Genomic DNA, 21,293 nt, shown 5'->3' on the forward strand with positions numbered 1-21,293 from the left:
AACTCAATTATCCCAGATACCATCCAGTTTGCTACATGCTCAGACAGGGGAACTAGACATAACCTCACCGAGACTTTAAGAGTCAAAGTGCGCATAGAAACAGTCATAGTCAGACAATCAACTGTCCAAGAATGTTTCCAATCACATCAACCGATCATATCTGCCTAAAGCTTGCGCCGTGACATTGTAGCCCGTACCCCCGGACTATCATAAGCTCCAAGTGCCACAAAAGCATCCCTATGGCAAGCAATGTCCCTTCCCAAAGTTGTCTCGTACATCTCCCAGTCAAACCGCTTTACAATTGTGGCCGCTGTCAAGTACATTTCAGCATAGGCTAGACTGAAAACAGCATATGTCAGTCGTGGATTCCAACACGAAATGCGAAGTCGATCCGTACCTGATTCCAAGACAAGCTCTCGACCCCTTCCCAAACGGTACCAGGTATTTGTCCAATCTCTTTCCTGAGCCTAACCAACGCTCCGGTTTAAAGACATGCGGCTCAGGAAAAACGGTCGGGTCCATTAGGATAAAGTACCCAGTCTGCGAAACTGGGGTACCGGCAGGAATGACATATTGCTTGTAGATGATGTCTTCATGTGCGACTCGTGGAAGCCTTGTGGTGATACCGTAGGAGAGCCGGAGTGCCTCTTTGATTACCGCTGTCTGTTGTTCGGGGAGGTTAGCAGGTATTGCTGAAGGGGAGAGAGATCTGCAATCTCACCAGATATGGAAGCTGTTGCAACGTGCTCCAAGAAGGGATATCCTGCTCGCTTGGTATGGCCACATCCAACTCTTCTCTGAGTCGCTCCAACGCGTCCGGAACGTGCTTCAAGTAGAAGAACATCCTTGTTAGCGTCTGACCTGTAGTCTCAGATCCAGCACCAGTCAACAGTGTAGCCTCGTCGCACATTCGCTTCAACGTCCTCTCGCTCGGTGGCAGATTCTCGTTGTCACGCAAAGCGTGGAAAATCGAACGGGCGCCGGACTTCTCTCCTTCGGTCCCCGCAAGTATCGGGTTGACCTGCTTGATCATGTCCTCTTGCCGGGCGAGCATGTAAGCCACGCCTGGACTCGTCCTTTTCACGATGGATTGGGGGATCCGCTCCATCAACGACGGGATCCAAGGGAACTGCATCATCAGAAAGCAGCCCCCCGTCGCACCGACGACGGCCTCCTTGAACTGCAGTTCGAAGTCAGGCTTGTCGAGGTACTTTCTGTCGTGCCCAAAGCTGTAGTCGCAGATCACGTCCATGGTCAGCGCCATGAGTGCGGCATCAAGGCGGAAGACCTCCCCCGTCTGGGCAATCTTGTCCAATCTAGCGGAAAGCTTTTCCACTTTGGACTTGATCAGCGGCTCCAGCTTGGTGACGGATGCCACAGAGAAGAAGGGATTGAGGGCTGCCCGACGAAGTCGATGTAGGTCGTGTGGCACGGTCGTAAAGGTGGAACTGCTAGCGACAGCCAGTCTGGTCCACCATTCGTACTTGTCGAGCTTGCGCTTCGAGTTGACGCCACATCCGTAGAGCTCGTCGTAGAAGTCTGGATCCAGAATGTGTAGCTCGTGGGGATTGATACGGACGATTGGACCGTATCTTTGATGCATTTCTTCCACCCTCCACATGAACTGTCCTTTTTTGACCACGTTCCAGTAGAACTCGTACCAGAGTGTTACGGCTGTCAACTTGGGACCGGGAAACCTGGACAGTGGGTGGAAGTAAAGACGCCAGATGACGGTGGTAGCCATCCAGCAGAGCCCACCGACGATGGCGGCCACAAGCGGCCAAGGTGTGATTGTCTCCATGGCGACGTCGCTCTCACCGTCTGATATTCAGGGAATATTCTCGGGAACTCGCGCTGGCTTCGATCGACACAGGGATTTTGACCAGGAGCTGGTGGGAGTAAGTACTATCTAGGATGAACAAAGGTCAGTTGCCAGTTTGATCTCCCTGGGTGTTCAAAGAGGGGTAAGCTGAAGCAGTACGACGAACCAGCAGAACCAATATCGTGTTGGATACTGGGCCAAGCCAAGCCCGACGGCCACGGCTGTTATCACGGAGCATGAGCAACCAATCGGACAGCATGGTGCAGGGACCTATCGAACCAACATCGCCGGAGGGAGCTGAAGCCCCGGACACGGTACCACAACATCTTTGTTGTACCTCACTGGCGAATTTGACGGTAAGGGCACTCGTTTGCTAGGTGTCGGATAGACAGATCTACCCCGTCAACCTCCCATGGTGTCTGAGCCTACAACAGGCCCCTACAGTACTAGAAGCTCTGGTCTAGACTGTAAGCCTGCCGGGATGGAAAGCTGTGGTACCTTGGTGACAGAGCGTGGGTGCTGGGAAGGCTCCTAGAGTATAGAAAATCGGCACAGAGAGACGTCTCATCACAGATAGCTGTATGGCATGCCGTGTTGTACCAGATTGGTATACATTGTTGAGAGATACTTGAGGAAAAGTGGCCAACCCATCGGCGATTCTGGCGAGGCGGTGATTCTTGCCTCGTGCGGTGCAGGACGGAGCAGGTACACAGGCAGAGCAACCTGGAAGGTTCGGGGCGATCAGGGGTCCAGTGAAAGGACAAGCCTGCTTGCGATGCTGTGGACCTAGGTTCAGTGGGCAGGACCGCAAACCCTTCCAGACCGTACAAGTAATTGCACCACTGGCAATCTCCTGGTCCAGTGCTCGAGATGGGTAGGTGCTCCGAGAGGAAGAAGGGATTGGAAGGCGTGCACCCACGGTCTGTCTGGTTTACCAAGTCTTCTTCTCCGCTCCTCTGCTCCGTGACAGGTTGACTTTTCCTTTGCAGCCAGCACCGGATCTTGCACCACCAGGGAACTCGAAATCAATAATGACCTCTTGACCTCTCATCTTCGCCGTCCATCGGGCTGGTATTATCCTATTATCTATTCTTGACCCACCACCACAATTGGCTTACTCCGTACAGGCGATACCTCTTCAGCTGTACCAGCTGCAGAGAGCCGGGGAAAATGTTCCATCAATTATCTCCTCATTATCAACACGATCATCAACTGCCTCATCTCCTATTACCACCATCAATATCAACAGGTACGTGCTTTCAGACTCTTTGACACGGGAGACTGGCGTCATCGGTGGCCCTGTGCCCGGCTCCCGTCGATGCGTACATTTCGACGTCACTATTCGCTACCTACCACTTTTCAGAGAGAAATTGCTAACCGATAGGTGTCTCCAGTCCTACTTTATTATGCTTCCTGTATTTCTTCTCCAGTCCAACTTCTCAGCACTGCAAAGAGAGACCAAACCGCCCCAACCTCTTCCAGTTGGCTCTCGACTTGCCATCATCTACAACCACCCAAAGGACGGCCAACTCGGCGATCTCTTGTACAAGATGGTCATTCGATCAACTTCCAACCCGTATGGTGGCCATAGTTATGTCTCCGACGATCCTTCCGATTTCCACCCCATATCGCGTCCACGGACAGCATGTCCCACCTTCAGCACAACTCTCAAGACTTCCCTACTGTCTCCAGGGCTGCTGTTGCATTCCACTCTTCTCCCGTCACTGGCGTTGAACTCCTCTCTTGCAAGCATTTCATACACTGTGGCTCGGCTCACCAACCGCTTGGAAGCCAAAGACCTGATCTGGCCCCTCGGTCCCCTCCTCAACGCATGGTGGTCCGCCGTGTTTCGGCATCAATTTGCACACCACCCAGTTTCCCTCTTTTCCGCTTACAAGGCCCTCGCTCGCCCTGAGAAGCTTGTTTTGACTGGAGTGACTCTGTGGGGAGGCAGACTCTTTTACCGGGTGCTCTCCCGGATGCTCAAGAGGGAGAAGGGTCGTGACAAGCCCGCCTACGAGTCGCTCAAGCGTCAGCATGGCTTCAGCTGGAACAAGATCTGGTGGAAGAAGTTTGTGCCCGAGATTGGCTGGTTGACCCTCATCAGCCTTCCTGTCGTCACACCTTTCAGACTGGGATACTACTCAGGCGCAGTGATCCAGCAGTCGCTGACGTCAATCACACAGAAGGGCTGGGCTCAGGCCTTGTCAGTCGGCTTGTTCACTATGGGTCTCACCATGGAAGTCTTGGCCGATTGGCAGTTGGACCGGTTCAAGATGGGCAAGGGAATTGGAATTGGCCCTGGCACCAGGAGCCGAGCGGGTAGTCTGGAGAAAGAAAATGGAAATGGCGTCAAGTTTACCCAGCCAGGTTGGACTGTCGAGACAGGAGTGAATGGACGCAGAGTTTCCATCAGCAGAGAGAGGGAGAACCGTGAAGAGAAGATTTGCAAGGAAGGGGTTTGGGGTATTGTGAGACATCCCAAGTAAGTGCCAACCCACTGTCACCACTACCTTCTCATACTGACTTGTTGGTGCTCACAGCTATCTCGGCGACGCCCTTGTCCACCTGTCGTTTCCACTCATGCTCTATGCGTCCGACCTCCTCACTCCGATCGCCATGCTTGGCCCTCTGGCGAACTACCTGTACCTTCGATGTGTCGGCGGCGACAAGACCGATGAGTACACGCGAACCAGACGATACTCATCTGAGGACGTCAGCAAGAAGATCGAGTTCGACCGCTACCGTCGAGAGCGAAACAGCTTCTGGCCGGACAAGGGCCAGATTCACAATAAGTGGACATGGATCGTGGTCGGCTGTGGCGTGGCGGGCGCCCTGATCGAGAGACTAATCATGGGTGTTGTTTGACTTCAGGCTTTGTGCCGGTCGTGGTGTTCAGGCGGTCTCGAGGCAACAATCTTCACTGCGAATTCGGGCAGCAGCATTTTCAGGCGTTGAGGCTTTGATTATTGGCGTACGGCATCTTTCATCATTCGCAACTATCCTCATTATCCTCCTCTTCCGGCGACCCCCTTTGACTTGGTTCCGTAGACCATCCTCGGGCCACCTCAAGCCTTGATTATGTCCACCGTCCTGGTCGATCTCAACCGTTGGTCGGACTATGTCATTGCCAATGTTCCAGGCTGCTCTCTGGTTGGCGACCACCACGACACTTTGCCTCGAGACCTACGGCAGCTCTTTCACCGACATTACCACTTCCATATCACCGTCGCTGTTGGCATCGTTACCGTGCAGCTGCTACAAAATTTGCCTTGTCATGTGTATCAAGTGCCTCTCTGTCGCCGCCACGTGCTCCTTCCTCCGCTAGGCAGAACCTGTACTACCTAGTCCAACATTGTCCCAGAAGGTAGCCCCGACAGCTTGGCTAGGCCACGCCTGCTCACAAAGTCGATGGGACTAAACACGCTCAGCCCCAGCCCAAGCCATTCCAGCCATCGACTCTGTCGTGAACCCACACTGCCGTCTAGAATGGCACTTGCTACGACGACAAGGAGCCTCAGAAGGCACGGCACACTCAGCTCGTGCGTAGCAACAATGCCGCTTGCCATCAACAATCTCGAATCTCGCTGTCGGCAGTCAAGAAGTCAGAAGTCCAAGCTATGTTGATCGGCCTTGTCAATGTTTGGTGGACGGGTGGACTTCCAGGCTTGTCTGTCCGGCAGGCTTGTCCCCCCCAATCCTGTCCCCAGCCATATCCCATATCAACGCCAATTTTGACAACCGTCACGGAAGGCGCTACTTCGAAGGTTAACCCGAGCCTTTGCGCTTTCTGTTAGACATTGCTGTCGCTTTCCGATGAGATTCAAGGCCTCGAGTGACCGGACCGGGCGATACTTGCCAGTCGCTGTCGCCCTGAATATGTCAAACAGTAGCTGCCAGAAGGACTGCTGGCTGCTTGTGTCCAGTGTTTTTGCTTCCCAACCGAGCTTGTCGGTCACGACCAAGTGCTGGAACACGACAGATGCGGCCAGATGAGACACAGAACCTGCTTCTTGCCTCCCCTTCACCTCGGCTTCGACAACTTTGGTTCTTCTATCTGCTCAAAGACAGCACAGGGATAGTCATTACTTCGACACCGCCAGGACAGCACAATATACTTTTGCAGCAGCGTATCGTACTACAGATTTACCGGCCTGGTTTCAAGTTCATGCCTTGCTTCAGCACCCACGCAGCAATTACAGGGCACAGTCGAGCAATCACTGTTCAGGCTGACCGAACCAGCGCAGTATCATTGCCATGAATGATTATCTGAACTCCTTCGCTTTCCATCTGTTGGTCTTTGCGAAGGGTCCCTCACAAACGGACGTGACCGCTGCCCAAACCGCCCTTCACCACTGGCGCCTGAGATATCCAAGAGCAGCAGCAATGCTCGCTCCTGTGGTATATATGTTACAGTGTCGGTACCACCACGGTGCCGACAACAGGACCATTTCGAAGGTCTTCACAGCCAGTACGCCCCGTCTGCGGACATTTCTACTCCTCTCCTCTTCTTTATTCGAGATGTATCCTTACCGACCCACTCACATCTACCGCTCCCAGGTGGTACAAGGCAAAGCGAACGGCCCCATGGGCACCAACGTTCGACACGAGCTGAAGTTGGCCGTGGCTTGTCACCAGGGTAGCTAAGAAGATGAGTTGAGATGAGAGGACCCTCATCTTATCTCACCCCACGGATTCAGGCCTTCGGCTCATCCCACGGTCTCGTCTTATAGAGGGGATAAAACCGTCTTATCTCATTTAGCCACCCTGCTCATCACGGCCACATTTCCGTCGCGAAATCATGTTTCAGAACCACTGGAGTGCCGCGGGCGGCAGAGGGTCGCCGGCTTCATGATATGGTATTGCGCGAGCTGATCCCCCTCACGGACACAGCCGTCCGACTTTTGCTTTCGTGCCTGCCCGCGCCCAGAATCAACGGCGTGACGGGGGCCTTCAGTGGGTGGTAAAGCGACTCGTCACCCCCGCTGGCTTAACACCAGCCACACCCCCTCGCCAGACCCGAGGATCTCGCCGGTACTATCCGACCCATCCAACCCAGCATCACCCCCCACACGTGAACAGTGGCGGTCATCCAGCTCGATCTTAACGGGCCAGGTCGTCGTCCCACCGGCTCTCGCATATCCGTGCCCAGCCGTGGCTTGTTGGGACGACAAGGGACGAAATGCTTGCAGGATGTCAACACCAAGGGCATCATGTGCCGTGGGGAGAGGCAGCTCAAAGAGAAATGTAACGCGCGCGGGGGGGGGGGGGGGGCGAGGGGCGAGTTGGGATAGGGCAAGGACATGGCGTTCCGGTAATGTGATTTGGAGGATAGGTGGTAGGGAGGATAGGTGTTTTGGGTATGGTGGAGGTGTTGGTACGGTGAATAGGACAGTGTATGGTGTATTGTATGGGCATGGCATTGGGTTTGCATTATGGTCTTTCTATCCTCTGTATTATGTTCATTTTATCTCTTAACGTACATTATTAGCGAGTGACCCACTTTCTACGCGACGCGACATCTTTGCACTTCACAACAACTTTCTACCATCCAAAATGCCCACTACTTCAAAAGAAAGCCAGATAATCTTAGCCCTCCAAGCTCTTCAAAATAACGAGAATCTAAGCGAACGAACTGCAGCTAAAATTTACGGAGTCGACCGTAAAACACTAGCGCGTCGCCGCATCGGCAAGCCTGCACGATACGACTACCAGAGGGCCAAATACGAGGATCTAAAGGTTATTAGCGAGTGGTTCGCACTTGTGCAGAACACTAAGGCTAAGTACGGTATTATGGATAACGATATCTATAACTTTGACGAGACTGGATTTATAATGGGTATTATCTTCGCGGGTATGGTAGTTACGACCTCGGACGGCCTTAGCAAGGCAAAACTAGCCCAGCCTAGTACCCGCGAATGGGCAACGGTAATCCAAGGAGTTAATGCCCTTAGCTGGGCTATCCCTCCGTTTATTATTTTAGCCGCGTAATACTACCTTACTAACTAGTATACCGAGTGCAACCTACCGTCTACCTAGCGTATCGCAACCACCGATAATAGCTGGACTACTAATATAATAGGCTTAGATTAGATTAAGTACTTCGATTATTATACAACGCCCCGCATAAAGGGCAAATACCGGCTATTGATCCTCGATGGTTACGAAAGCTATTACTCGACCGAATTCGAGCGCTACTGCTAGTAAAATAATATTATTACGCTCTACATACCTCTACATTCTTCGCACTACCTCCAGCCACTCGATGTCGGCTACTTTAGGCCATTAAAGCAGGCGTACGGCTACCAGATTAAGGACTTAATGCGTATATATATTAACCACGTAAGTAAGCTCGAGTTCCTCTATACCTTCCGCGAGGCCTTCTTCGCCTCTATAATAGAGAAGAATATATAGGGTGGCTTTACGGGTACTGGCCTTATACCGTACGATCTAGAGAGGGTACTTTCTAAGCTAGATATAAAGCTTCGTACGCTAACACCTCCAAACTCACGGCCCGGCACTGCACAACCTTAGGTCTCCCAGACACCACACAACCCTCGAGAAGCCAACTCACAGTCAACGCTTATCAAGACTCACATTACTAACTATCAAAATAGCTCCCCGACTTCAATGCTGGCTGCGGTAGACCAGCTTACTAAGGGTACAACGGCTATAATGCACCAGGTGGCTCTCCTTCGTGCAGAGGTCTCTTCGCTCCGTAAGGCCAATGAGGCACTAAGTAAGCGCCGGAGAGCCAAAAAAACACGTGTGAGGCTTGAAGGGTTACTTACTGTACAAGAGGCACAGGATCTACTGGATCGGAAGGCCGTGGGCGAGCAGGTAATCCAGGAAAATCGACAAAGTGGTGGTGGTACAGGGGGGTCTCGTACGAAGACTCAGTGCTGTGGTGTATGCGGCAAGCCTGGCCATAATGCGCGCACTTGCCAGGAGGCTGCAGAAGCATTTGATTCAGCTGTTTCTGATGTAATTATAGTTAATTCCTTGTGTTGATGTGGTGTAATTGAGGATAGTATTCATAGGGTGGTAGAGAGTGCGCGACTCGCTTATATGCGCGACTCGCTTATAATGTACGTTATTGTTTTTTATTTTATATCTTGTATTCCTTTTCACTTTTACCTGTTTTATTCCTACATGTATTTAGCACATTCTTTTCTCATTGCTACGGTATAAGTAGGGTGTATCAATGTTGGGAACAAAGACGACGGGGCTGGGCTCCAAAGGAGCATGGACAAACCAATGGAGAGGGGGGGGGGGAAGATCCCCAAGGAGCGTGGGCGAACCAAGGGAGTTGGAACTGCTCACTTTTGTATTCACATTATTTCTGTTGCACGTTTTGTACCATAGAATGGACAGGATGGAAGAACACTATCTTTGGAACTTGGTCTGCTCGTTTGCATCAATGTCTAGGTGTGGCATGCCCTTGGCGAATTGTCTTTTGTGACAGCGGTGTAAATCTCCGGGAGTCAACAATGACTGGTGTCTAGTAATGCCAGTGGCTTGAGTCTGTTTGAGCTATCACATCCCCACTCCAAGGTCGAGATTGGTTGGTATTCTGACTTGGTCTCGAGGGAAAATGCAGCACTCCGGTTCCAGACAGCAGTTAGGGAGTGGAATCACCGCAAGAAAATCATCCACCTGAGTACCTTGCGCAAGGGGTGTTTATTTCTACCTACTGATAACCTAATCTCCAAACTGCGTGTGCTGTCAGAGCGTAAAGGACAAAAAGACAACATCTAGAGAACTGAACAAAACAGAAGTCTAGAATATGTAGCAAATGAAAATTGTAACGAGTGGCTGAAGTTTGTGTTCCACCATACCTAGCTACCTCCACCCAACCCACCACGCCTCCATTCAACGCCTCCCAGTTCGTGGCTTCACTGGCGTTTCTTCACAACACCATGATTAAAGTCAAATTTCTGTATTACCTGTCAGCTACCATGAATGCTCAAACGAGTCAAGGAAGGATAATACTCACAACAAGCAGACTGATTCCGAATATCGAAAACAAACTGCTCCGCAGTCAACGAACCCCCACCCGCATTCTCTGGCTGCAGGCTCAAGTCCCCAAACACAGTAAAATTGACCAAGCTGTTCTGCGGGTTGGGGGGAGTGAGCCGATAGCTAATGCTGTCCCGGAGAACGTAAGGCTCCGCCGAGCGGGCACCGGTCCACTGCCCGTTGGGGCTGACGTCGGTGATGGTCCCGATGGTGGGCTGGATGGCGTAGTCGCGCGCGGTGAAGAAGGCTGTTATGCCGTTGCTGGGGAGGTAGACCGTCCCGGTTGTCGTGCCGAGGGCGGTGCCGGCTGTGCACTGCCCCACCGGGAAGCTGACTTGGAGGGTGGTGGTGCAGGACTCCTCGCGGGGGCCGGAGGGGAGTGTGACACCGTAGTTGGGGTAGGTGACTGTGGCGATTTGGTTGGCGTCGTCGTAGAAGATGAAGGAGCCTTCGCAGCCTTGGCCGGTTTGGGTCGCGACGCGGGTGAAGACTGCGCGGGGTTGCTGGCGGGCTTCAATGATGGGGCCGGCGAGGGCGGTGGTCGCTTGGAGGAGGAGGGCGGAGGCGGTGGTGTACTTCATTTTTGCGGTTGTAAAGGGATCTGGTCGGGAAGAAGACTGTTGGAGGTGGTTTTGAGCAGGAGGTGATGATGATGATGATGATGATGATGAGTGTTGTCTGAGAAGGTGGGCTTTATACTTGTGTTGGCTGCTTGAATGTCGGTGAACATTCAAGCCGTTTCTGTATCTTCTGCTAGGCCTTAGTAAGGGCCGCTGGCTCGTGATGCCTTCGCGCCCTTCCATGTCGATGAACACCGGACATCTCGGCTTTGCATCATCAGCCTTACGCTGTGGCGAAATGCTTGGTGCTGTTGGGTTCTATCCCACACCCGTACCGGGTAGCATTGCTGCTAGGACGATATCCCAGTAACGTGGACCTGGGACTAAGGTAGCATGACTCGATGAACCATCGAAACACGGTGAGGACGATGACAAACGCTTCTTTGGGTGTATCTCGGTGTGTGTCAAGGTATCTCGGCTAGGTCGTGATCTCGGTCCTGCGAAAACCCATGGCAACGAAAGCCTATAGACGTGGTCAGTTGCGTCTCACCAACTGCGGAGGAGGCGCAAACCAGGAACAATCTCGTCGTGATCGACGATGAATCGGGATTCGGCAAGCATTTGCGTACAATGCTCACCGACTAGTTGATTCTTCTAGGTCAAACAAGCGAGACCTTCCAATTGAAGAACATTTGCTTATGAAGGAAGGGACCTACTGACCTGGTACCCAATGGTGTGGTCAGAACTCGAAGCGCGTATTGAAGTCAGCGGGCGTTCTCTTGTGTAACACCAAAACACGTCTCGATGTTTGGGACTGAAAGAGGCGCATGCTGATGCTACAGGTCATTTGAGCCTCAGTCGGCTTTACCGGGTTCGGTGCGATTCTTGGTCCCAACCTGAAGAACTGCCATTCGTCAGCTTAGTTCCGAGCTTGATGATAGCCTCCATTTTAAGTTGAAACGCGCGGTCAATCGTGCACCCATACAGGTTATTTACTTGTATCGAGGCACATAGGAAGCACAAGACTGGATACAATATGCCTAGGCGAGTGACCAGTAATGACGCCAACGATCCGTGTTACATTTGATAGCAATAGTATATGTACCGCATATGCGGTGGGGTTCCAAACTGGTAGAGACAGCGAGGTCCATGGGATGACAGGGTCCGGTACATTCTGTTCGGCTTGCCGCGAGGATAGGCCAGTCCACTGCATGCTCGTCACACTGGTCCACTGATTCGCCGTGCTGATCATTGTAGCCAGAATACATACCCGCTGATGCGCCGCCTCGTTGTAGCCCAGGGGAAATGCCATCATTCTGGGCGTGTGTGATCTGTGGTACCTCTTAGGGGGGATCAGTCAGTGCCCCATGGTCCAAAGTAGGGGTGATTTTCCATACCTACAGGTAGCCAGCCAGGAACAAGTCCTCCTCTCCTTGCCTTGCATCATCCCACCCTCGATATTGAGTACCTTGCCAAAGCTCAGGCCAGCACGGTCCAAAGCGCCGGTTGATCCTGGTCTTCGTCGCCCGGCGTCATCCCCTCAAGGCCGGTCCAATCCTCGTCGAAGAGGATATTGGTGAGAAAACAGCGTTTGTTGTAGAGGAACCAGGTACTCGCAGCAACAATCACCCACCACCTTGCCATGTCGGGGTCTGCGAGAAATTGGGTTTCGAAGATGGGCATTTTGTTGATGATTGGGCTGGCTATTGTCTGATCAGCGATTGGTAGAGAGAGCAAGGCCCGCGGAAACGCTTACAGCAGGCAAAAGGGGATGTGATTCGGTGGTGGTGGTGGTAGTGGTGTGAATAAATAGTAGTAGTGGTGGTGGTAGTGGTGGTGATGGTGGTGATGGTGATGGTGATGGTGGTTGACGGACGAGGAAGTGTGCTTCTAGAAAAGTCCAGGGGAAGGCTGGTGGAAAAGGGGGTGGGTGCCTGGTGCTGCGGCCTGTGTAAGAAACTTCGGGGGCCCGGGCCTGAGCCCATCTCTTCCCCTCACTCTCAAGAGTTGGCAGGTGTACAGGAGGGTCCTGCCTGTTGGGAATCCGGTAGGGTTAAAAGCCCGGTAGCCTTGCACCATATACCCACGCACAGGTATCACCTTTATAGATTTTTCATGATTCTGCAAAATCGTTTCTTGATCACTTGCTGGCCAACCCTCTAGCGTTCACCAGCGCCACCCTCCGTTTGTGCACGACATCGTTGTTTCGCTGGCAAGCCCTGGGAAGTGCTTGAACACGCTGCTGAAACCCCCGCCAGTCTCGTTCGTGGACGCCGCGGGCGGTAGCCGGTCACAGCAAAACACAGCAACAAGGAACGTGCCATGGCCCCATCATCATCGGCCACCATATCGGCCGGTAACATATCATCACGCCAAACATTCAGAGCATAAAATCGCGCCCATGAGCTTGTTCTCCCCTAGCTTGTTCTCCCCTAGCTTGTTCTCCCCTAGCTTGTTCTCCCCTCCCTGGTCCACCACAGCGGGAATCTCCTCGGCCGATGGACAGCCCCAGGTTGTTACCACCACTGTTCCGATCCCGATCTGCCAAATCGGTGGCGGTGAGCTGATCCACCACATGCTGTTTAATTCCTTTTGACAACCACTGATCATCTTATGGAACAGGCCAGATTAACGGTCATACCACTCCCTGCGCGGCTCTGACGGTCCGCCCATGTGGGCCACTAGGTCTCTTGCCTCCCTGCCCTGGACCGCCTCCACCCCCGAATTCTACAGCACAATGTCTACGGTGTCTCTCTATATCCCCAAAATGGCATCAGCACATTCGCTGTATAAGTGCAGACGCGACGATCAAACCCACTGAGCGAGATCCCGCCTTATAAGCTGAGCATCCCATGAACAAGAGCTGCCGAAGGTTGAACGATATCCATGTGGTATCTGGACGAGATCCCAGCGCCGAGCTGTGGATCGAGCTGCGTCTCGATGGTTTCGGAGCCGGATATTGATGCAGTGTTCTTACGCAAGGCCCAATGGAGCAGCCAGATGAGCAAAGCAGGGTAGTATTGAATGGTTACACTTGGGCAGGATGGCGACCAGGGCTCTAGGGAGGGGGTTGCGTGGTCTTCCTGCATAAATATCTCACTGTACGCTCTTTCAGATATCTCTTCTTTTTGTCGGACCATATCATGAGTTCGGCTACTGGATTCAAATCAATTGGCTGGGTTCCAAAAACTCAATTACTTGACTGGTAAGCATGGCCCTGGAGTATGCTAAAATGGACGAGAAGCCAGGCCTTGAAGTGAAATGTGCTGTCTGCTGTTGTACTTACATCGAAGAGTCAGCTTTACAGGAGGGTTCTGGGAAATGGTTGTAGAGATAGGCCTGAAGGATTGGTGATTTCGTGAGAGATGGTATCCGATGATGGATACCCGGACAAGACCATATGTAGGACCTTGGGAGCTGAGCATTCCTTGTGCCTGGTGGCAAAATTTGAACTGAACTTTGTTGGAGCTCTTGCGACAGGCATGAAGTGATCACCACATGGGAAAAACAGCCGTGAACTGGACGAACAAATGCCTAAGCTTGTTGTAAGTATTTACATTGATAAGTACACATGCTTCTAGTCCTACTGCTTGATATTCTCCCCTCTCCAATATCTCCCGCTCTTTCGTCTCAGTGTTGTGTCCTCTTTTCTTCCTTCGTGGCATCAGGATACAATACCGACCCAGTGGTACTGCTTGTTGGTCTGCTCGCACGGGAAAGCCCAACACAACCTGAGCCACCGGCACTGTCTCTCCAACTCAACAAATCCTTCCCATAACCTCCTCGCATTCATCGCGCCTAGTGCCCAGACGAACCGTCTCGCAACAGGGGTCCACTGTCCCCAATTTAGTTTTCATCTTTGTCCGGGTCATCCGATGCACCCACAGAAACAACCGGACGTTCCGATACCCCTTTGTTGAAGGTGGCGATGCCGTCCTCCGCGCTCTCTGACGCTCGCCCAATTCCCATCCTCGACCAGGTAACCCGAGACCTACTTGAACACCAGCTTTAAAGAAATGTCGGCAGTGTAGAAGGAAAAGAGAAAGGAACTGACCAATCTATCACCGATCTCGGAATGACCTCCTATACTCTATACCTCCGCATCTCCAAGATGGATCTCGATCTTGTATTCCTCGGCCTTTTTGTTCGCACCTGTCACCCCTTTCCTGCCCTTCTTCTTCCTCCCCCCAAAACTCTCCCAGGGTTCGAGTTGGTGAACGGGGTTTCCCCCACACTGCCCCAAACCGTGGTTTTGCATGTCTGGCAGATAAAGTAGCTGGGATACTCTCCATCTGCACCCGCCCGGGCTGCTAGTCAATCCATCAGCGACGCCTGGTTCAACTGGAACTCTCTTGCCGGTGAGATTGAAGCCCTCGCTGTTTAGGATGGGCGTTTTCGTGGAGGCTGGAATGGCCGCTCCTGAGTGTGAAAGACCTTGTGCTTCACAGGCGTGGCATGAGTGATTGCTTGTCTTAGGCTTGAGTCCACTCCAGATGGTTTTGGCCCTCATCTGGGAACAGAAACCGTGCCCACCAGCCCATGGTCCGAACTTGACTGCGCTGGCCGCGAGGATGACGGGCCACCACATTGCTTGGGCCAATATTGTGGCTAGGACTGAAGCTAACACGCCCAGCAGAGATTGAGGATTGAGCGATTGGCCATTGGCTCCGTGCATTCTTGTGAGTGACAAGCGCCGTCCGAAATCTTCGAGCGACGAAATGAAGCAATCTTGATATAGAAATAGTCCCAGCTCAGTTGCCCCAATGCTCCCCCATGTCAACTTTCCTTGCTTCATGGGTGGGCTTCTGTTTGAAAGTCTAGGCTCCTTCTCACCCTGGTTTGAGGTTTGAAGATATCTAGTTACAAGTGAATTAAGTGTTGCTAAGGACTTGTTACCCCTCATCCAGAAGTTAGAAAGCTATACCAACGCTGTTGGTATAGAAGATGACTCCAAAGACTGCTGTCTCCTTCTTACATAGGTGGTACTTTACAAAGTCTGCATGAATGGATGTTAAGAAGTACATAGAGGAAGCATCAAAAAACAACCCATCCCAAATAAACAACAACAGAGCTTTTCACGGGGCGGCAAACACCCGTTAGGTCAAAAAGGACAACACCAGTATTGTCCATCTTCGTTGCTCCCTCCTAAGTCGGAAGTGCACAATGAACGGGTTCTGAAATACCTCAAAGGAAGGCATTTCGACTGGAAGCAATTACACATAATAAAGAAGGCATGGTAGTAGTCTCTGGGTGCCGGCAAACTTGAGGATTTCCCAGAATAGGCTCCAAATACGTTTGATAGAATTTGAGATGCTACAGGCTCGAAGGTGGATAATAACTCAAACTCCCACCATACCTGAAGAGACCTCGATTACTCCAGAGAAAGCATATCGTGGACAGCAGAGAACGAGCCTGCCAAGACCTAGTCGAAAACAACACCGAAAAGGAACATCACCCTTGACGATGATATTACTCCTATTGCATCCAATCACCTGGGATCTACCCCAGTCCCTCTTCCCCTTCACAGGTTTCTACACTTACAGCGTCTTGTGTCGGTAATGTATCAACCTCAGCTGCCCGCCAAGCCTAGAAAAGGAGAACGGAAAAGGGGGTGGCACGTGCACAGCCTCGCCAACGCTATCTGGTCACGGCTAGTAAGAATGAACAGCAAGATTGGGGAGGCACCCCATCGAAGAAGGGCTGTAAGCGGAAGGGTTGATTTGGTCCTCCGATCAGGAATGTGATAGAATGAAGCGAACATTCCAACATGCGATTCTTCATGCCACTGACTCGCCTCGTGATGTTGCGTCCGAAAAACGCCCGGTTCTCAGTATTGCCCATCATAAACACCGCACTGTGCAAGCAAGTCGAGTCCAAAACGCCGGAAGCTCAGTATTGCCCATCATAAATGCCACAGTGTGCAATCACCTCTCCATTGACTGCAGGGACTGCTCGGATGTTCCAGAAACTCCCGGGTCATACCCAGGAAAGGCGAGGAGACACGGACAGACGGCGGGTCGGGGCGGACCGGACTCGGCCGTTGCTGGCGGGCAGGGGTAGACGGGGGCAAAAGATTGTAATAAACGAGTGCTGCAAGTAAAAGGTCAGGTAGTCAGTGTCTGTCGAGATGGCAGGAAAGAAAGAATAGTGGAGTAGCTCCAGTTTGACAAGACGATTCCAACGGCTAGGAAGTGGTGGGCTCACGAAACAACGCATTGTACAGGGGAACAAAATACTCCGTGGTGATGTAGAAAAAGAGGCCACTTACTCATCTTTGCCACCGTCGCGGCCACCTCATCGAGAAGCTCGCGCTCCTCGGCGGTGATCTCTTGGACTTCTCGGAAGTCCGTGTCCTCCCCGCGAGTGTACCGGATGACCTGGTCGAAGATGAAATCTAAAACGGGGAGATCGAAGTCTCCCCCGCTGCGAGACAGTTCGTCTCGGCACCAGGTCGGAATCTCACCACGCACCGTTGCCCAAGCAGCGCGGGCGGAGGGGGTCGGAGCAGGAGGCGCAGCCGAAGAGGAGGTGGTGGCCCGGGTGGGCATGATCTTCTTGAAGTTTCCACAACAGAAGGCTCGGTTAGAAGTTGGAACTACAAAGGAGGGCACAGAGTTTGGTATCGGCGATGCCGGGAGAGCCTGATTATTGCATCGTTTTGACACAGACCAATCTAGCCCAGAGTCTTTGACAAGGAGATACATAACACGACATAAAACCTCTGGTCAAATCCAGGATCACAGAACGATCATTTGGAGAAGCAACTAGTCTCTCCAACACGGAACGCTCCACCGTCAGCTCATGGCAGCGTCTGTGGACCGGTACCTCACCAAAATCCGGGCTGACCCCCCTACCGTCATCGTCAGTGACCGGATAGAAGGCGAAGGTGAAACTATTCGCTTGCAGTGGATCAATGTGCTTATAGAAGCCGACTACACCGCCAAGATGGCGGTGTTTTTCCGACTAAACAAAATGGTGCGTCTTCGCCTTATGTCCACTTACCTATCAACTTTACAAATAGCACGAGCATCCACTAACCCCATCGTTCAGATCATCGACAACGCACTCCACACAGCCGGAGAGAACAACGCCAACGAGCTCCGAGGCTTCTTGTTCCTCATGGGCCTGTCCGTTGCACACGAGCTGATCCACACCTTTGTCGGGTTCCTTACTGGAGATGACGGCCGAGACACGCCCGACAGCATTCGCTATCCTCTCGGCCCAGTCCGGCAGGAAGGAGAGTCAGGGAACTTCTGGGAAGGAAAGTTGCTTCGCTGCAGGATCCAGGCCTACTTCAACCCGAGAAACCCGCGCGGTACCCGCCAGGTTGGTGACATGGTTGGGGTCTTCACGACGCAGAATACAGGTCGCGCCGTGAGCGAGGCTGGGATGCATGACTGCTTAGGGCTGAGTGAGTCTCCCTCCACCCCCTTTACTCCTCATCCTGATACTAATCATCATCTTCGGACTGGAAAGACTTTACTTTTCCCGTCGATCTGACCGGACCGTCGCAAAACTGCACCAATCGCACACAGATGGAGGGCACCGCACAGAGAAAGACATGGAAGGACAGACTTCAATATCGCGGTGACTATACGCCCCTCATGGCAGCGATCAACGACATGCCTCTGCATAGGATCAGCTCCTCTGCTCTTCGTGACATTATGCGAACTGCTGCAAACCCGGCTTACATCAAAGTCCGGGCATGGGCGCCGCGCACGACATGGGTAGGTAGGTAAAGGTGGATTATTCTTTGGCTTGGTCTTTTTGGGTACCTGGAGTTTGGAGTTTGCGGATTTGATCGAGATAGATTGTATTCTGAGATAGTAGGTAATTCAAGTTGAAATAGCACCGAACTGCTTCTGCCCCTTGGTAACTCAAAAGGTCAGCAACGTCTGAATTCCAAGGTAACAGGGACGAGAAAACCTTTGCGGAGCCCCTTTACTTATCTTACCAGTGCCCCCTCCATACCTATTTACTTGCCCTGCCTATAAGAGACCTTAAAGGGAAATTAATAAGCCTATAAATTATCCGCTAAGGCCTTTAAACTATCTTTTAAAGGCTTTGAACTATCTTCAAGGGCCTTTTAATTGTTTTTTAGGGTTATTACATATTTTCAGCGCATAACAATTGTTCTTCGAAATATGGTTAAATTCATTATAAAGGGGGCGTTGGTTGGATAAATAAATAGAGGGCTCAGTAAAGGTTCTCTGATAGATACACCTAACCACATCCACATCCCCCTTCATGGTAAATATTATCCCCTCCACTATAATACTTAAGGACCATCCAGCAACCCAATAATAGATATCTTAACCCCATCAGAGAGATCCGAACGCCATCGCGGTGACAACTAATCAGACCCAACCCCCAAATCATCACTCTTCCCGGAACCACCATCCGTATCAAACCTTGCCTCGTCCATATTTCGCACAAACGTCACAAACCACCTCACAGTATGGACATGATTCAACACACTGACTCTTTCATCCACAGTATGAATCTTTCCCAGTCCCACCTCGTCATCAGCGTCGTAGCCGGGCGCAAATCGAAAGATGTGCCTCGTCAAATTCCAATAAAACCTCGTGTCGGTGTTGCCTGTCATGATCCCAGGGGTAACAATGACGTTCTTGCCGTAGACGGCACGAACCGTGCCGGCTAGTGTTGTGAAAGGGCTGTTTGTTGAGCCGTCTGCTGGGGTGATGGGGGCTACCTCCAGTTTGTTCACCGTTGACGAGAGGTGGATCGAGTTGGGCTCCTCTTGCGAGTCATCAAAGGCGTGAAGGGTGAGGTTGTATTTCTTTGCGATCTCGTCACCAATAGAGGTGAGACGGTCCGTAACAATCTTTGTGGTCTCGCCGATATTGATACGGTGGTTGACTGTTACCGTAGCGCGCTCGGGCAGAGCGTTGGTTTTAATGCCGCCCGAGATGACGTCCACTGCTTGGGAGGTTTGCATCAGGTACTTGATTGCTGGGCCTTGCTTGGCGGCTTCGAGCGCGAGACGGTCGGGCTTGTTCCTACAGGTAAGGAAAAAGGAAGGCTTTTTGAATGCGTTGTCCGCCAGGAGCTTCTTGAGTTTCTTTGGGAAGTTATCCGAGTAGCCGGCGCCGCACTGCAGCTGCGAGTAGTAGGGGTTCTCCTCGACTAGGCGTGTTGGGTACTGTTCGGACTCGATCTTGGTGATGAGCTCGCTGAGAACGCCGATGCTCGTGTGGTCGGAAGGGATGGAGGAGTGGCCACCTGGCATTCGGACGGTGATTTTGACGTCGACGTAGCCTTTCTCGGCTGTTCCGGGCTTCGCAAAGAGGGTGCCCCATGTCTCTTCGAAGCCGGCGCCTTCGTCAACAATGACAGCGACACCATCCTTGCCGTATCTCTCCTGAAGGAAGGCAGAAAGGGCCGATGCTCCTCGTCTCCCGGATACCTCTTCGTCAAAGCCAAAGGACAGGATAATCGTGCGTTTGGGTTGAAAATTGGCTTCTAAAAGGAGTTGAAGGGTTTCCAGCAACGCGATGAGGGTGTTCTTGCAGTCAGCAGCCCCACGGCCCCAGACGTATTTGCCATCATAGGCACCGCTCCTACAAAATGTTAGCAATTGGATTGATGTTTTCCCTTGGCCAAGCCTACCAGGGCGGGTGGGTCCATGATCCGATCGTCTCTGGTGGCACGGGTACGGTATCCTGATGGGCCATCAAAAGCGTGGGTTTCAGGCTATCGTCACTGCCCTTCCATGTGTACAGCAGACCATGAGTGTTGACCTTTTCAACCTGCAGTTTCTCGTGGATCAATGGGAAGGTCAGGGCCAGAAAGCCATGAAACTTGAAGAACACTTCCCATCTTGGATCCCGACCAACTTCACCCATGTCATCGAAAGATTCTGTCTTTATCTGGACAGCGCGGGAAAGACGGTCAACGCTGGCGTTCCTGAACGCGTCGCCCTCGATGATGTCAACGAGCTTGTCGAGGTCTTCGTTTTTGGCAGGGAAGTGCGGTTCTGGTTGGGTGCATTGATCCTTGAAATCGGGCTCACGGAGGAAAACAAATAGGAGTGGGCGGTCCACCAGAATTGAGAGACCGCACAAGGCCAGGACGAAACCCCAGAGAATATACCAACACGAAGTCTCCCTGGTGGCGATGCGCATTCTATTTTGGCGCGCGTGTGTTGGAGGGGGAGACAGATGCTGTCTGTCGGCCATGGCTTCGCGCGTCTTTGCAGACGCTGTCTCCAGCTTTTCGTACATGTTGTCTGCCATTTTTGTTGCTGATGACGGTGATGGCGATGAATGGATGGAGGAACAACGATGATGTGTGGCGGGTGAGATGACGCTTGAGACGCTGTGGGGCCCCTGAATCGCCGCTGAGCGGGGATAGTGAATCAATTGCCGAACTATTTGTCGTCAATGAAACGGAGCTGTCCAATCATATCACTCAATTCATGCTACGAGGTGGGCGAAGGGATAACAAACAGCAACGAGTAGCCATTAACGTGAGATGTTTTGCAGGTAGATTTGTCATCAGCTATCATTTACCTAGAGAAAGAATTTACCTCAGGCATGATATCGCAAGCTGTGAAGCTTTATACCAAGAAATATGTTTATAAGCTCTTGCTTCTGAAAGTTATGAAACATCATATATAGGATTTGGCATGGCTTCATGACATGACCTCGGCACGGCATTATTTCAACATTTACAAATCGAGAACTCATGAAGCGAGGGGGCTCAAGTGTGATAACCAGACTGCCAGTCCATGAGAGCTTGTTCACTCTTATGACCATCAACCACCTCCTAGCAGTCCGACTGAGCAATAAGCAGGACCTGCCTAGTCTAACCACGGTGCCGGAGCTCATGCTTGCCCCTTGAGCGGGCTTCGCACAGTGTGAAGACCAAAT

The 21,293-nt window shown here is 52.0% G+C and overlaps 8 protein-coding genes across 8 annotated transcripts; 2 read left to right on the forward strand and 6 right to left on the reverse strand.

Annotated features, from left to right (window-relative positions):
* Positions 1-164: 164 nt before the first annotated feature.
* On the reverse strand, positions 165-1,801 carry PODANS_3_2900 (uncharacterized protein; the record flags this gene model as incomplete). Its single annotated transcript, XM_001909030.1, has 3 exons — positions 165-339; positions 398-663; positions 722-1,801. The coding sequence occupies 3 exons, from the start codon at positions 1,799-1,801 to the stop codon at positions 165-167; spliced, it is 1,521 nt and encodes a 506-aa protein (XP_001909065.1).
* Positions 1,802-3,228: 1,427 nt separating this feature from the next.
* On the forward strand, positions 3,229-4,690 carry PODANS_3_2910 (uncharacterized protein; the record flags this gene model as incomplete). The annotated part of the gene is made up of 2 exons (XM_001909031.1): positions 3,229-4,307; positions 4,366-4,690. 2 exons carry the CDS (start codon positions 3,229-3,231, stop codon positions 4,688-4,690), a joined length of 1,404 nt encoding a protein of 467 aa, XP_001909066.1.
* Positions 4,691-9,757: 5,067 nt separating this feature from the next.
* Positions 9,758-10,422, reverse strand: PODANS_3_2920 (uncharacterized protein; the record flags this gene model as incomplete). Its single annotated transcript, XM_001909032.1, has 2 exons — positions 9,758-9,759; positions 9,819-10,422. Coding segments are annotated over 2 exons (606 nt in total).
* A 1,458-nt stretch (positions 10,423-11,880) lies between these two features.
* PODANS_3_2930 (uncharacterized protein) lies at positions 11,881-12,386 on the reverse strand (the record flags this gene model as incomplete). The annotated part of the gene is made up of 2 exons (XM_001909033.1): positions 11,881-12,104; positions 12,158-12,386. 2 exons carry the CDS (start codon positions 12,384-12,386, stop codon positions 11,881-11,883), a joined length of 453 nt encoding a protein of 150 aa, XP_001909068.1.
* A 2,105-nt stretch (positions 12,387-14,491) lies between these two features.
* PODANS_3_2933 (uncharacterized protein) lies at positions 14,492-15,304 on the reverse strand (the record flags this gene model as incomplete). Its single annotated transcript, XM_001909034.1, has 1 exon — positions 14,492-15,304. The coding sequence occupies one exon, from the start codon at positions 15,302-15,304 to the stop codon at positions 14,492-14,494; it is 813 nt and encodes a 270-aa protein (XP_001909069.1).
* A 1,021-nt stretch (positions 15,305-16,325) lies between these two features.
* PODANS_3_2936 (uncharacterized protein) lies at positions 16,326-17,105 on the reverse strand (the record flags this gene model as incomplete). Its single annotated transcript, XM_001909035.1, has 2 exons — positions 16,326-16,444; positions 16,670-17,105. The coding sequence occupies 2 exons, from the start codon at positions 17,103-17,105 to the stop codon at positions 16,326-16,328; spliced, it is 555 nt and encodes a 184-aa protein (XP_001909070.1).
* Positions 17,106-17,202: 97 nt separating this feature from the next.
* On the forward strand, positions 17,203-18,140 carry PODANS_3_2938 (uncharacterized protein; the record flags this gene model as incomplete). The annotated part of the gene is made up of 2 exons (XM_001909036.1): positions 17,203-17,812; positions 17,878-18,140. 2 exons carry the CDS (start codon positions 17,203-17,205, stop codon positions 18,138-18,140), a joined length of 873 nt encoding a protein of 290 aa, XP_001909071.1.
* Positions 18,141-18,754: 614 nt separating this feature from the next.
* PODANS_3_2940 (uncharacterized protein) lies at positions 18,755-20,657 on the reverse strand (the record flags this gene model as incomplete). Its single annotated transcript, XM_001909037.1, has 2 exons — positions 18,755-19,979; positions 20,032-20,657. The coding sequence occupies 2 exons, from the start codon at positions 20,655-20,657 to the stop codon at positions 18,755-18,757; spliced, it is 1,851 nt and encodes a 616-aa protein (XP_001909072.1).
* Between the last annotated feature and the right edge of the window lie 636 nt (positions 20,658-21,293).

This window comes from Podospora anserina, chromosome 3 (assembly GCF_000226545.1).
Source record: "Podospora anserina S mat+ genomic DNA chromosome 3, supercontig 2".
In the NCBI taxonomy this organism is placed as follows: Eukaryota; Fungi; Ascomycota; class Sordariomycetes; order Sordariales; family Podosporaceae; genus Podospora; species Podospora anserina.